Genomic DNA, 13,734 nt, shown 5'->3' with positions numbered 1-13,734 from the left:
CGATTGTGGAGAAACCTGACCGATTGTGGAGAAACCTAACCGATTGTGGGGAAACCTGATTGTGGAGAAACCTGACTGCTTGTGTCGAAATCTGACCGATTGTGGAGAAATCTGACTGATTGTGGATATACCTGACTGATTGTGGGGAAATCTGATTGTGGAAGAACCTGGCTGATGGTGGAGAAACCTGACTGATTGTTTGTAAACCTAACCAATTGTGGAGAAACCTGACCGATTTGTGGTGAAACGTGATTGTAGAGAAACCTGACTGATTGTTTCTAAACCAAACCGATTGTGCAAAAGCCTGACCGATTGTGGCGAAACCTGACTGATTGTTTGTAAACCTAAGCGATTGTGGAGAAACCTGACTGATTGTGGAGAAACCTGACGGATTCTGGCGAAATCTGATTGTGGAGAAACCTGACTGATTGTGGAGAAATCTAACCGATTGTGGGGAAACCTGACCGATTGTGGGGAAACCTGATTGTGGAGAAATCTGACTGATTGTGGAGAAATCTGACCGATTGTGGAGAAACCTGACTGATTGTGGGGAAACCTGACTGATTGTGGGGAAACCTGACTGATTGTGGGGAAACCTGATTGTGGAGAAACCTGACTGATCGTGGGGAAACCTGATTGTGGAGAAACCTGATTATGGAGAAACCTGACAGATTGTGGGGAAGTCTGACCGATTGTGGGGAAACCTGATTGTGGGGAAACCTGATTGTGGGGAAACCTGATTGTGGAGAAATCTGACTGATTGTGGGGAAATCTGACCGATTGTGGGGAAACCTGATTGTGGAGAAACCTGACTGATTGTGGAGAAATCTGACCAATTGTGGAGAAACTTGAGTGATTGTGCGGAAACCTGACCGATTGTGGATTGTGGAGAACACCTGATTGTGGAAACCAAAATGATGTTGATAATTATCCAATTAATTTTGACACAATGGCTCTCTCAGTTTCTCCACCTTATTCAGCAAACAAGTTAAAGAACAGAGAAAAAAAAATGAAGTCCTTATAATAAATCATGAAGACCACATGCAACGTCTGCAGGGATACTGGAACATTTCAGAAACCACCAATGACAAGTTATTTGTGAGATTTATTTAAGAGATGCCTCAGATGAGACTTTTGAGCAAATTCTTCCCCTGAAAAGAAATACTGACTCATGATTCCATGAAGACAAAGTATCCAGCAGATTTAAAGTTTAGTTCCAACCATCATATTGAACTTGCAGTGCCACAGCAGCACAAGTCTAGACTCCAGAGCATATTGTGCTCTCGATATGAGCATTCCTCAAACAGATAAATGGAGGTTGCATTTTCACCAAAAAAAGAAAAAAACATTCACATCCAACAACGCACTTGCCACGTAATCCATATCAAGTGAATATTGGAAGGTGTCCGTCATCCAGCGAGCAAGAATAATCACAAGGGTAAGCGCTCTTTTGACCTCCAAAGCTTGTGCTGTTTAATATTTCTTAAAATAAATGTCTGACCTTTTTTGGCATGAAGCTAAATAGATGCATTACAAATCAAACGTGTGGATCACATCAGGATATTATTGACTAAAAATCGTTATGCACTTTCGGAGTGAGCAAGCGTGTGAAAGATAACGGTTAGAAATACAATAAACAGCGGAGGCTTTTCAGGTGTAGGTATTAATGAGAAGTTGGCCGGACACTGCGATTGTACAACGTGCAATACCTTATCGCTTCCAGTAACCACACGGTGCACTGTCCTGAAGGAGAATTAAGGACTTGTAAAGATGGCACATTAAACCAAGGTGAAAGTACCACACCTGTGCATCAAGCCAAATGCAAATCGGGAATAAAAATAAATAATAATCCCAACATCCAACAAAATTGATTCCTATCCATGAATCCAGTGAATCGTGCAACCAAGCGCTCCTGCTGGAAACAGAATTCTTCCTCCCCTTTAAAGGAATTGGCACACCGCTGACGTGCATTTAGCCACTGCCAATGTCATGTGTCAGCCACACGCTGCATGTGTTCCATTAATTAATTTCAGTCTCACAGATGATCTAAAAAGTAGGACGAAGGAATGGGGAAATGGACTTTGAGAGGACAGAACATACACAGTATTTTCATCATAACAAGTTTTATATATATATATATATATATATATATATATATATATATATATATATATATATATATATATATATATATATGTATGTACACACATACATACAGACATCCACAGTCTGTGCAGAGAATTGGTACTGCCTAAGCAGTCTCCTCGGCTGCCAATCGAGATGTTTCCTACACGTCCACGGGCCAATCAACCCTACACAATGCTATCTTTCTTATGAAATCCCTTCGTCTACCCCACAAACATAACACAGTCCCCTTCCCAGAACTGTAGCTCCTGCAAGGTTCAATGCAGGTGTTACCATTCCAGCCTTACCTTACTGACTAACACCTAATTAGTTTGCGAAATAAATTATAAGGGGCTGTGGGAAGGGAGCCATAACTCACTGATATATTTTCCTCAACGTTTTACACCCCTTAAACACAACAATTCAAATATTTGCAAAACTCTTGCTTCCTAACTCCGAACTACCATACAACAATAATGTTGGGAGAACTTCTGGTTGTGGTGCCCCCAGTCCAAAAACAAGTCACCTGACTTACGACTTATTTGCCCCCCACCCCCTTCAACCATTCAACTATTCAGTCCCTGACTGCAAAACAGCTATTTTGCTGTATGTCCCACCGTGCTGGGTCTTCACATCATCCAAGCTCTCTCAGCCTCATATTTGACACCAGGGGTCTCTTTACCGCTGGTCGCCCAACCAGACATCCCCATTCGACAGGTCCCCATTTCTAGAACCACCGGCTGCCAGGGACAAATTACCTCGGGGGTGAGGGTGGGGTGGGGGGCGCAGTCACCGCTCTTTCAGAGCTTGATCTGTTCCTGCGGTCCCACATATCTTCCCCACCCACACAATCCAACATCTCATTTCCTCCCCTGCTGTCATTCAATTCTCAAGCAATGCCATGCAAAAATGCTGTTCGTGTTCCCACTCTGCCATGGCCTGCTTACGTGTTATAATTCACATTCATTGTCCAAAAACAATCCAATTTGTGACACATTACAGACATCAACACCATAAGACAACTCTGGTATCCAAACCAATCCCTTTACCGACCATTGAGTCACTCTCGCTCACTCTCATCCGAATTACAATGTCCCGATTTCGAAGCAAAATTGAACCCTTGGCACAGTAGATTCAACACACCTTACCCTAAGTGTAAGTCATCGCAGATTGGTCGGGTCCAAGAATATCATCCACCCCTTCTAGTTTTCCTCGCACCTTTCCAATCCAACCCTGTGGATTTGTTGCTTTCAATCTCCCTGGGTTCCAAAGTTTTTTTTTTTCTTCTAAATTTGCCTATTATTCCAAAATCTTGAAGAGCACCCTGGCTCATGATTGGGTGCAATCACAGACTCTAAGCACTCTTGATGAGGTGTCAGAGAATCAAATCAGACCCAAGAACCGTGTACAAAGTTTCTTGTGAGAGGCAGCAGGATCTATGCCTGCACCCCCCTCCACGATCTGGTAGACCCAAATTTCTCTAAACTCCCAGAAGCCTACATCCTCCTCTGGTGTCTGGCAGACCCAATTTTCTCTCATTCGTTCCCAGAAACCTGCATACCCCTCCAGGGTCTGGCAAACCCATTGCTCTCTCATCCACTCTCAGTCGAGGGCTACATCCTCCTCCGGGATCTAGTCGGTCTGGAGTTCTCTAATCTATTCTCAGAAGCCTGCATCCTCCTCCCGGATCTGGTAATCCTAGAGTTCTCTTATCCTGTCCCGTTCGATGCCGACATCCTCCTCCGGGATCTGGTCGGCCTAGATTTCTATCATCCTGTCCCGTTCGACGCATACATCATCCTCCAGGATCTGGTCGGCCCGGAGTTCTCTGGTCCATCCCCAGAAGCCTGTATACCCTCCAGGATCTGGTAAACCTGGACTTCTCACATCCTCTCTCAGTCGATGCCTGCATCCTCCTCCAGGAAAAACTGTGGCCACAGCTAAAATGCAGGCAGACATTGCCACAGCCCAGCAGACTCAGCCAAAACTGTATCTCCTGGATGCACCAGGCCGAAGGCGGAACAAGGCCATGGCCGACTGACCCACAACCAGCATGAGGATAACTCGAAGGCACACATGGATGCCGGCAACCGCACTCCACCATCCATAATAGGCAAAAGCCAGACAAACAACCACTATGGTTAATGTGAATGCCATCACCTGACCTTGGGCTGTTATGCTCGTCTGCTCGGCTGCCTACGATGAGAGTTGGAGTGAGTTGAGATGTGGTTTGGCCTCGTGCAACTCTTGCTCCAGCTTCTGTGCTCAAATTCCCTGTTCCTTTTCTTTCTGTTTGCATTTTTTCCAGCCCCGACTTTCTTCCTGCCGACATCTTTTCATCGCCTTCTGGGTTTCACTCTTGAATGACTGCAGTTCAGTACTCAATGCTCTGATCTCCTGGCATAAGCTCTCCATCAGCAGATCTTTTTCATCGGGTTCCTCTGCAATGCTGGGTTCTGGAATCGATGAAGGCTGTGGTTCAGGTTCCAGTTCAAGTTCTGGCTCCTCCTCTCCTGGAATCACCACTCATTGACTCACATGCTCAACCAGTGCAAATGCCCTCATGTGCAGCCTCTGCTCTCCATCGCACCACAGTTGTACCTCCATGGGACAGGAGACTCGGATCTGGTATGACTTGGGTGAGAGGTGCCAGACGACACTGTGGAGCCTGTGTCACAGAAATAGCACGTGGAAGAACCAAAGATGCAGAGCCTGCTTCAAAGCGGCTAAGCTCACCATCCATACTGGAAAACAGCTCCACTATGAGCCAAAAGGCGGTGCCAATGCCACTCTCTCCCACAGTGCCAAGCTCCCCATTCGTCACTGCCAAGCCAGATGGAAAAACCGGCCACCTAATGTGGCAGTCAACTTGCCTAATGTTCAACATGATTTAGATGGCCTCAAGCCAATCACAATGGTCATGACCGTGGTTCCACACATGACCAAACTCACCCAGCCGAGCAACTGGAAGTGAGGAATCATGTGGAACATTGCGGTGCCCACTGTGCAAAAGCTTGTGGAGCAATATGCAGAACATCCAGCTGAGAACAGAGATGCTGGAAAAGGAGAAAGTACCTGCGACATTCCAGAAGGTGTTGGCACCTTGTTCTCGGTGGGTGCTCATGATGCAAATGCAGACATGTCTCTCTTCAATGCCTGCACTTGACTCACTTCGGCCTAATTCAAGATATGCCTCCCGCTCAACCAACTGTAGACTACCGTTGCTGCAACTCTACTCCACTACATGTCCTGCAAGTGGTTCAAACATTGGCTCTGCCAAATCTGCTCGACCCCATGCAGCAAGTCCGACCTAACTTCGTACAAGTCAGTCAGTGTAAGCATGATCTCGACAGAGCATTCAACATCACCCTTGAGGCTAACAGAAACTTTTGGTTCTATCTCTTCTCCCTTGATGGTATTGGCCCAATTGTTCAGCTGCTCCTGTAACATCTCATCCATCCTTTCCCCAGTCAATTGTCACTCCCACAAGCCCTAATTAACTAACACGAGCTCTTGCCCTGTGACACATGTTTCCAACTTTTGCACTAAACCGCCACCCTGGCGCTGACAATATCCCAATTCCTCGACCTGCTGTTGCCTTATGGCATCTACCCATATGGGATAGCCCTCCAGGTCGAATCCTCTCATTTTGTTCATTTGATCAGTGATGCCTTTTATTTCCCCTTCAATTTTTTCTTCCAAGCGTCCATTCGTTTCCTTCTTTTAATTCCTTTGTTCCTTCATTTGTTTATCCAATTTTTCATCCCTTTGTTCATTTTGTCTCTTCATTTCTTTCATTTGTTCATGTATTCATTCTTTATTCCTTCCATCCATTTTTATTAACATCTCACACTTGGCCTGGATGGTCATCGCACCCGCTCCTTGCGTCTCATCCTCCATCACTGTGGGGTAGGATTGACTGATGCTTGGGATGGGGGAGGCTCCTGCCCTCTCATTACCACTCAACTCTCTCCCCGACTCACTTCCTTCCAATGGGTCACAATCTACTACAATCATCGCCATCTCATGCTCATCTACCATTTCGCACGCACATTTAATCTACTCAGAAAAAAATATTTATTTACATTTCCAAGCATTCCTTTCCACTGACACCAATTAACTCTACAGTTACACTTTGTACCTCGATTCGTACAACCACCTCTCCCTCAATAGTGGAGAGGAAATTGTTCAACAATTTAGATTCCCAATTCGTTTTTTCTTTTTCTTTTTTTCGGTTTTTTTTTTAAGCTTAGCTCACTCCGGGACCAAATGTCGTGGTCTCGATGGATTCAAAAATCCCTCCCCGATGCCAAATGGCGTGGTGGGGGAGGGATCAAAAAATCCCACTCCTGACACCACTTGTCGTGTTTGAGTTGTTTAACCCCTACCTGGACAGATGGCCAAACTTCTCCCTTGGAGGCCTCCAGCCGAGACTCGTGGAGATTGATGTGTGTGCGTGCGGGAAAACAGCCAAGTCATTTACCAGAACAGCACAAATTACATGGACACAAGCAAATCGAATTAACTAAATAATAATTTAATAACAATGATCAAATATGTACAATGACGATAATTCAAATTATAATAATGAAAGAAAAACGTGACGGAAATTAAACTCGAAGTCGAGGCGCCTCTTCACATGGACTTGAATACAGACAAAGGGACAGATATTAAATAAAAATAATTTCTTCTTTATTTCGGCACTTAGCTTCGGGTCGAGGCGAGATGGTCTTTATGGAATGTGGTGATCAGACCACGTCAGCGCGCGGGCCACCTTGCTCAAAAATGACACCGACCGGTTTGTCAGGCAGCGCTGAGATGGCAGTCGATGTCACGGGTCATGAACCGCACTGTAGTTTTTTCTCCAGAGTGAATATCTCGACGCTCCTCTCCCACATTTGGTCTGTTCACAACAATGGTCTACATGATGAGACAATCTCTGAGGCCCTGTGAGGAGGCCATGAGGCATGCTCTCCTTCCCTCCTCAGAATCGTACACAATTCACGGTTCAACCAAACCATCAACGGCCAACGTCCTGCTCAGCATGCGAGCCAAATTCACCAGTACGAATACAAGAATCGTGCAGCCTTCGTCGTGCCAAGAGCAAAAGCGCGATCCTCCGTGTCCTCCGAGTCCCTCCGACTGCGTGCTTCCCTCCTCCTTAACTTCTCGCCTCCTATGCCCTCTTCCTCTTTATGCATCTGACGTCATGCCCATCAATCGTCCCTCAGGGGTGGGACTTCGCCTGTTGTCACCCTTTGCAGGTGGGGCTTTTTGCCCGCTTGTAGTTGCTTCAGGGATGTGTTCCCCACCTTTGTTGCCGATCTTGAAATATAAAAACATCGGGAAAAGTCACAGATGGGTGATTACATACTGGGGAAATGATGCCTAATCCCTATCTAATTAGCACACCCCCATCCCCCGCCCCATGTGGTGACACTTAACGCTTAAGCTCACAGTCTCCCTACTTGGTTACATCAAGATGTCTCCTACACGTCCATCGACCAAGCAACTCTACACAATGCTATCTTTCTTATGAAATCCCTTCATCTACCCCACAAACATAACAATACTTTTGCAGGCCACTATAATTGTGTGTTCCCTTTCAAGAAACCTCATTGCAGGAGGAGGCCACAAGGCCCCTCAAACCTGTACTATGGTTGCCAACATATGGTTGTTCATCCATGCTGTGTCATTTTTAGACGATATATATATATATATATATATATATATATATATATATATATATATATATATATATATATATATATATATATATCTTCTTCTTTCGGCTGCTCCCGTTAGGGGTCGCCACAGCGGATCATCCGTATGATCCGCATAGTGATTTGGCACATGTTTTACGCCGGATGCCCTTCCTGACGCAACCCTGGTCGCCTCAGACGACACAGGGATATGGTACACCTATTTTAACCGGGGTATACACCGGCCCAGTACACTGGTACTCATTTCGCCGACCTCGGAAGGATGACAGGCTGAGTCAACCCCTGGTGTATTAACTCAGTGGCCCAACGGGGCTTGAACTCAGGACCTTTTGGATCCCAAGCCACTGCCCTAACCACTGCACCAACACACTAGGCTATATATATATATATATATATATATATATATATATATATATATATATATATATATATATATATATATATATATATATATATGTATATATATATATATATATATATATGTATATGTATGTATATGTATATGTATATATATATATATATGTATATATATATATATATATATATATATATATATATATATATATATATATTTATATATATATATATATATATATATATATATATATATATATATATATATATATATATATATATATATATCGGGGTGTATTATGTGAAACCAGTCATCCGTCCATCCATCTGTCTGTCTGTCTATCTGTCTGTCTGTATGTCCGTCCGTCCGCCCATCCATCCATCCATTCCTGTCCGTACTGTAACTCCTAAAGTTTTCAACTTTCACATTCCATATTTGGTACATAGGTACAGACTGTGGAGATGGTGTGTCGCGACATACGTTCGTCATCTAAAGTGGTTGCCATGGCAACCAGGATGCTGTTTTCCATGTAGTAGCACAATTCTGTATATACCTTCTTGTTCGGGCGTATATTGTGCTCACTTATGCTCTTGTTTTAATTGCTGTGTCAAGCAAAAAAGCAGCACGTACCATTTTAAAGTGTTTGTTATGATTCGGCCAAGATTGGCTTATAACCATGAACTTTTCAGACTCATAATCCAACACTCTTAACCATTGCACCACCGAGTCTAATTGAACATGAATTAGTTTCAACTCCTCCGTTAATCTCATTGATCATGGATTTCCATTTGATGCAAGCAACAGCCAAAGTGGGGCAGAAGTGGTCGGGTAGGGGCTTTCATAACCAGGTTGTGCAGCAGGTCGTTGTTTGAAAGGTGCATTCATTGGGGCATTATCGGTCACATGATGTCATTCACTAATGTATATCTTAAAATAGATTGCAGAGCTTAAGTTCAAATTTGTTGTGTGAGTCAATGAAAAGGTGTTACCATTTCCCCCATAGGACCTTGGGTTTGTAATTGCTGCCATGGAACCATAACGCTTCTTTTGTCAAGACTCCGATTAGAGATCGTATCATATTCTTCGCTTTTTTTTTTATTACAAATTTGGTTGGCACTCAAATCAGACTTATTGAACATAATAATGAAAATGAAAACCACAAGCTCTCTCTTGGTGCCATTTGTTATGAGACTCATGATGACAGCCCTTCTGAACTTTGATGGATAAAACACTTACCAAATATCAGCGGATATGTGAGAAAACGTCCCATGCGAGCATCGGTTAAGGATGGACTCAGCTTGTCTGTGCTGGGAATACAAGCATTATTTCGATCACTTGATCACGTGCACTTCAGCTTGCTCAATATATCACAAGCTCAGTCAACACAACGCTGGCACAACCAAAATCGCATATCGATGGCACAAATTAATCAACCTGCAGCCTCCCTCAAATCAGTTCATTCCAATCACCATTGACAGGCCCTTAAATAATTACTGCCCATCCATTCGTAGTGTTACATTCTAATGGCGTCTGCCACTTCAGATGCATGTTTAATTACACGTTGAAGAAGAAAGGGGGTGGCGGATTAGAGTCACGGCTGCTCTTGCTCCACTGTATTGTTTCAAAAATTGTTCAATGAAAATCCCTAAATTATGTTTCTCTTTTCTTTTTTGTCTTTCTAAAGGCTTGGGAAAGGACCGAAGAGGAACAGAGCCCCACCTCAAGAGATCTACATCTCCGCAGTGCTCTGACCTTTACGGGGGCATAAGACGACAAATGCAGTGACCTCCATCACTCACTGCTTTCTGCCGCAGAGTGAGGAGCGTGAAAGGACAACAGACGAAGGAAAAGAGCGGGCGAGTCGAAATGCTCTTGTAGTATCTGCACTGTGGAGCTGAAATTGGTCTGCCGAGCTGCCAGGAAACACTGATGTTTAAATCCAGCTTTATTTATCTTCATCTGTTGTTTTTCATCTTCGACTGCCTGCTTCTCGCCTCAAGCATTTAATAACCTTGCTCATTCTTTGGGAGAAGTGGGAGGAAATTCCTCTTTCATCATCCTGCACTGTCCACAATTCAAACTTTAGTACCCAAACCAGAAGAGGTATATTCTCCATTTACACGTTCCCAGGCAGGCCATTTTTTTTTTAATGCAGCTCACAGGTGTACTTCCTTCCGTGACGACATCCTTGTTAATCTCAGCTCTACCTTTACAGTGCCTGCATGGATTTGTATTCGTGGATGGGAAACGATAAAGGTAGTGAACTGTCACTCCGTCGAAGCTCAAAGTGACTGTGACTCCGGGAGGGTTGGAATCAAGAAAACAAAATACAGATTAGCGGATGATTTTTGAGAACTGAAGAGGAGCATTTTAGCTGTGCTCACAGGGTGGTGCAGTATCCCTGAAGATGTACTCCAGATGATGGCCATGCTTGCAGGATATCCTGAGGAATACCGTTTGTGGCTGCTGCATCCAGAGGCATCGAGGCCTCGAGTATTGTACACGAATGGTGACGGCCAAGAAGAGAACACTCAAGGAATAACTGAAGAGGGCAATAACAAAACAACAACGTGCAACGCTGCTACGTCACTGGTCAGTACCACGGGTTTATGGGTTCAAGTTGCCTCTAATATTTAGATAAATCAATGTCTATGATTATATATATATATATATATATATATATATATATATATATATATATATATATATATATATATATATATATAGATGTATTTTTGTACTGTAAAGAAATTGATCATTTGTGAGGTGAGCCCCTAGCAACTTGATTTTCAGCTTTATTAAAAAATATATATTTGGCTTTTTTATTTTTACCTTCATTTATGGCTTTGCTGTTCGTGTAAGATAAACCGTACATCACGTACTTGTGTTTTGTTGCAATCGTAGTTATAATGAGCTTTTGCATGTTTCTCGGGTCAAATCAGCTCAACTTTTCAAATAATTTGAGTTGGGAGTGGGGGGGGGGAGGGGGGAGATATGCACTTACTGAAGGATGGTTTTCTGCTTGTGTCTACAGAAACATTGGCACAATGATTGTGGGGTTAGCTGGGACATAGCACAACCTGAACACATGTTAAACTGATCACGTGATCAAGATTTAGTGCATGTAGACGTAACTGGTGTTGGGCTGTTCCATCGATCTCGCTTATAATGCTGAAAGGGCACTTAAAAACTACTACAATGTAAACCTTGAGATTTTGAGGAAGCATAAACTCATCCAGCTCCACCCCAGGATGACAAAGCAGATCCAGTTGCACCGTCGGCCTGTACATCATTGGAGTCGTCTTTTTATTGTAATTATTCCCAGCTGCCTCTCCCACATCTGGTAAATGTGCGTCACAAACAGGATTGTGTGTGTGCAGCAGGCACACCTAATGTTGGGCAGGATCCAGGGCAGCAATGGCTGTTGTGGCTCGTGGTTCCTGAGAACCAACAGTGAAGGAGTAGCTAATTGGGATTTCAAGGAGTTTGTAAGTTCTCTCCTTCAAACTCAAAATATATTCCCTTTAACTCTCGTGAGCTCTTTATGCTATAATCACATCGGTGCTCTTGTTTGTGCTTGAGGAGCACCGCATTGTGATCAAATGCTGCAATGCCACATTCTCATCCAATTGGTGAGCATTCAGGATTGAATGAGATTGCTATATTATTGTCACATCCTATCATTTGAGTTCCTTTCCAAGGGACTTCAATGTGGGAGGAAGTCATTCGGCCCATCAAGCCTGCGGAATGAATGTCAACATATGGTTGTTTATCCGTGCCCTATCCTTTGTAAATGCTGGGTATCAATCAAGGAAGCGGCACGTAGCATAAGTAAAGTCTTTGGTATGACTCTGCCGGTGATCGAACCACCGACCTCCCACATTCACAGCAAATACTCTAACCATTGCTCCAGCGAGTCTGTTTGTAACTTACATTCACACATCTAAGTTGATAAAAAGACGTTCACCCAATTTTATTTTCCTTTGAATCTTCTGCTTTTCAAGTCGTGGTATCCTTTCAAGTTCATTTCTCCCAGCCATTGTTCCTCCGCCAGGCCAGACTGGAAACCAGATTTATAAATTGAGGCAACATCGATGCATGATGCGTAATTATTATAAACTGTATTCCTTCTCATCATTGTCCAACAAAAGCAGGTTGTCTGTGGAACATCTTCAGCTATTTCCATTTGCAGTTCTTAAGATGAAAGGGCAAACACCGTGAAACGGACAAACGCGGAACAACAGGGAACCTTGATTTGCGGAGTGCTTCAAAGATGCAATTTAAAGTTTTGTGTGTGGGATACCTGCAATTTTCATCAACACTCTGCTCAAAAAGGGTAAGCTAGATGTCGGTAAGGCTTTGAAGAATCCATATCTGTCTGAGAAATAATGGAAGCTCTAATTTTTTTAAATATTTATTTATTTATTCTTTCTTTCGTTCTATTGTTTTTTTGGGGGGGTTTTTTGACATCTGAGTTGAGAATTGTAAAGTGAAGATTGAAATGTCTGTATTTAAACGGTTTGTATAAATTATAGTCATCTGCACTGAGATCTTATTTTGAGATGAAACCTCGGTTTGATTACAGTTCTTTTCTCATTTGAATCGTTTCTCACACGTTGGTACTTATTAGGCTGACAGGATGGCCGAGAGGTATGTGCACTCGCTTCTGAGCTGCCTAACCTGGGTTTGAATCTCGACCTAGCTCTAAGCTGCCGTCCCGGTGTTTCGTAGGTAGGACGAGGCATCAACGTGCGTGCCGTCCCTCGGGCATCCCATCTGCTGGCATTAGCTTGTGGACATTAAATATCCCACGGTGCTTATCAGGAAAAGTAGGTGAGCTATCGCCGACACCCTGGAACAAATTACAAAATCCTGCTCTAACCTACACCTGGCAATGCATCAGCGAAGCAGCTGTGCCCTGCTCTATGCTTGGGCGCTTGCTTGCTTGTTCTGTGTTTTTATTTTTCTTATCTTAGTTTTTTTATTCCGCTGTTTGCTCGTACTTGTATGTTTTCACTAATCTCTAGTTTTTTGCTCTTTACTCTCAAATACTCCCAGAAAGTTTGTACTTTCATTGTCATGTTCGTCATAGTTCTTACTTGCTAATTTTTGTTACGTGTAAGTCTCACATATTGCAGAGTCATAGTGTAGCTTGTACAGAAATCATTCTTATCTCAGTACTGTACTTGTATCATGCGCAGGACAAGGACATTAGACATCAATGTACACATTAGACTTTTACATTAATTTAAAGACATTAGGAGATAAAACAATCGTGTATGATATTTGAACTTGGGATCCCGATAATTTGAACTATGTGCCTTTAAAAGCCAGTAATTATTCCCACAATTTTTGAAAAAAAATTGGTGGGATATTGTAATCGGCTCCATCTGTCCGTCTGTCCTTCCGTCCATCCGTCACGCTAGCTTCTCTTCAACAGTTGGGCAGAAATTCACCAAACTTGATACTTACGATGAGCACATGGCAAGAAGGTGCAAGAGGAGGGGAGGAGGAGGGGAGGAGGAGGAGATT

The 13,734-nt window shown here is 43.3% G+C and overlaps 1 protein-coding gene across 4 annotated transcripts in view; it reads left to right on the top strand.

The window, feature by feature from the left end:
- Nucleotides 1–13,734, top strand: part of LOC147019616 (leucine-rich repeat transmembrane protein FLRT3-like) — a 269,981-nt gene that overhangs the window by 196,653 nt on the left and 59,594 nt on the right. For 2 of the 4 annotated variants that reach the window (XM_085894169.1, XM_085894172.1), the window contains one exon: nucleotides 9,887–10,794. In XM_085894169.1, the coding sequence (XP_085750295.1) occupies nucleotides 10,621–10,794 (174 nt within the window). In that variant the 5' untranslated portion in view covers nucleotides 9,887–10,620. Of the gene's footprint in view, nucleotides 1–9,886; nucleotides 10,795–12,394; nucleotides 12,539–13,734 lie in introns of all 4 variants that reach the window. The other 2 variants (XM_085894170.1, XM_085894173.1) reach the window with 2 other exon arrangements.

This window comes from Eptatretus burgeri, chromosome 9 (assembly GCF_056783735.1).
Source record: "Eptatretus burgeri isolate ZD-2024b chromosome 9, Ebu_testis_v1, whole genome shotgun sequence".
Classification (NCBI taxonomy): Eukaryota; Metazoa; Chordata; class Myxini; order Myxiniformes; family Myxinidae; genus Eptatretus; species Eptatretus burgeri.
The sequence above is the reverse complement of the archived record's forward strand: the minus strand, read 5'-3'. Positions and strand labels throughout refer to the sequence as shown.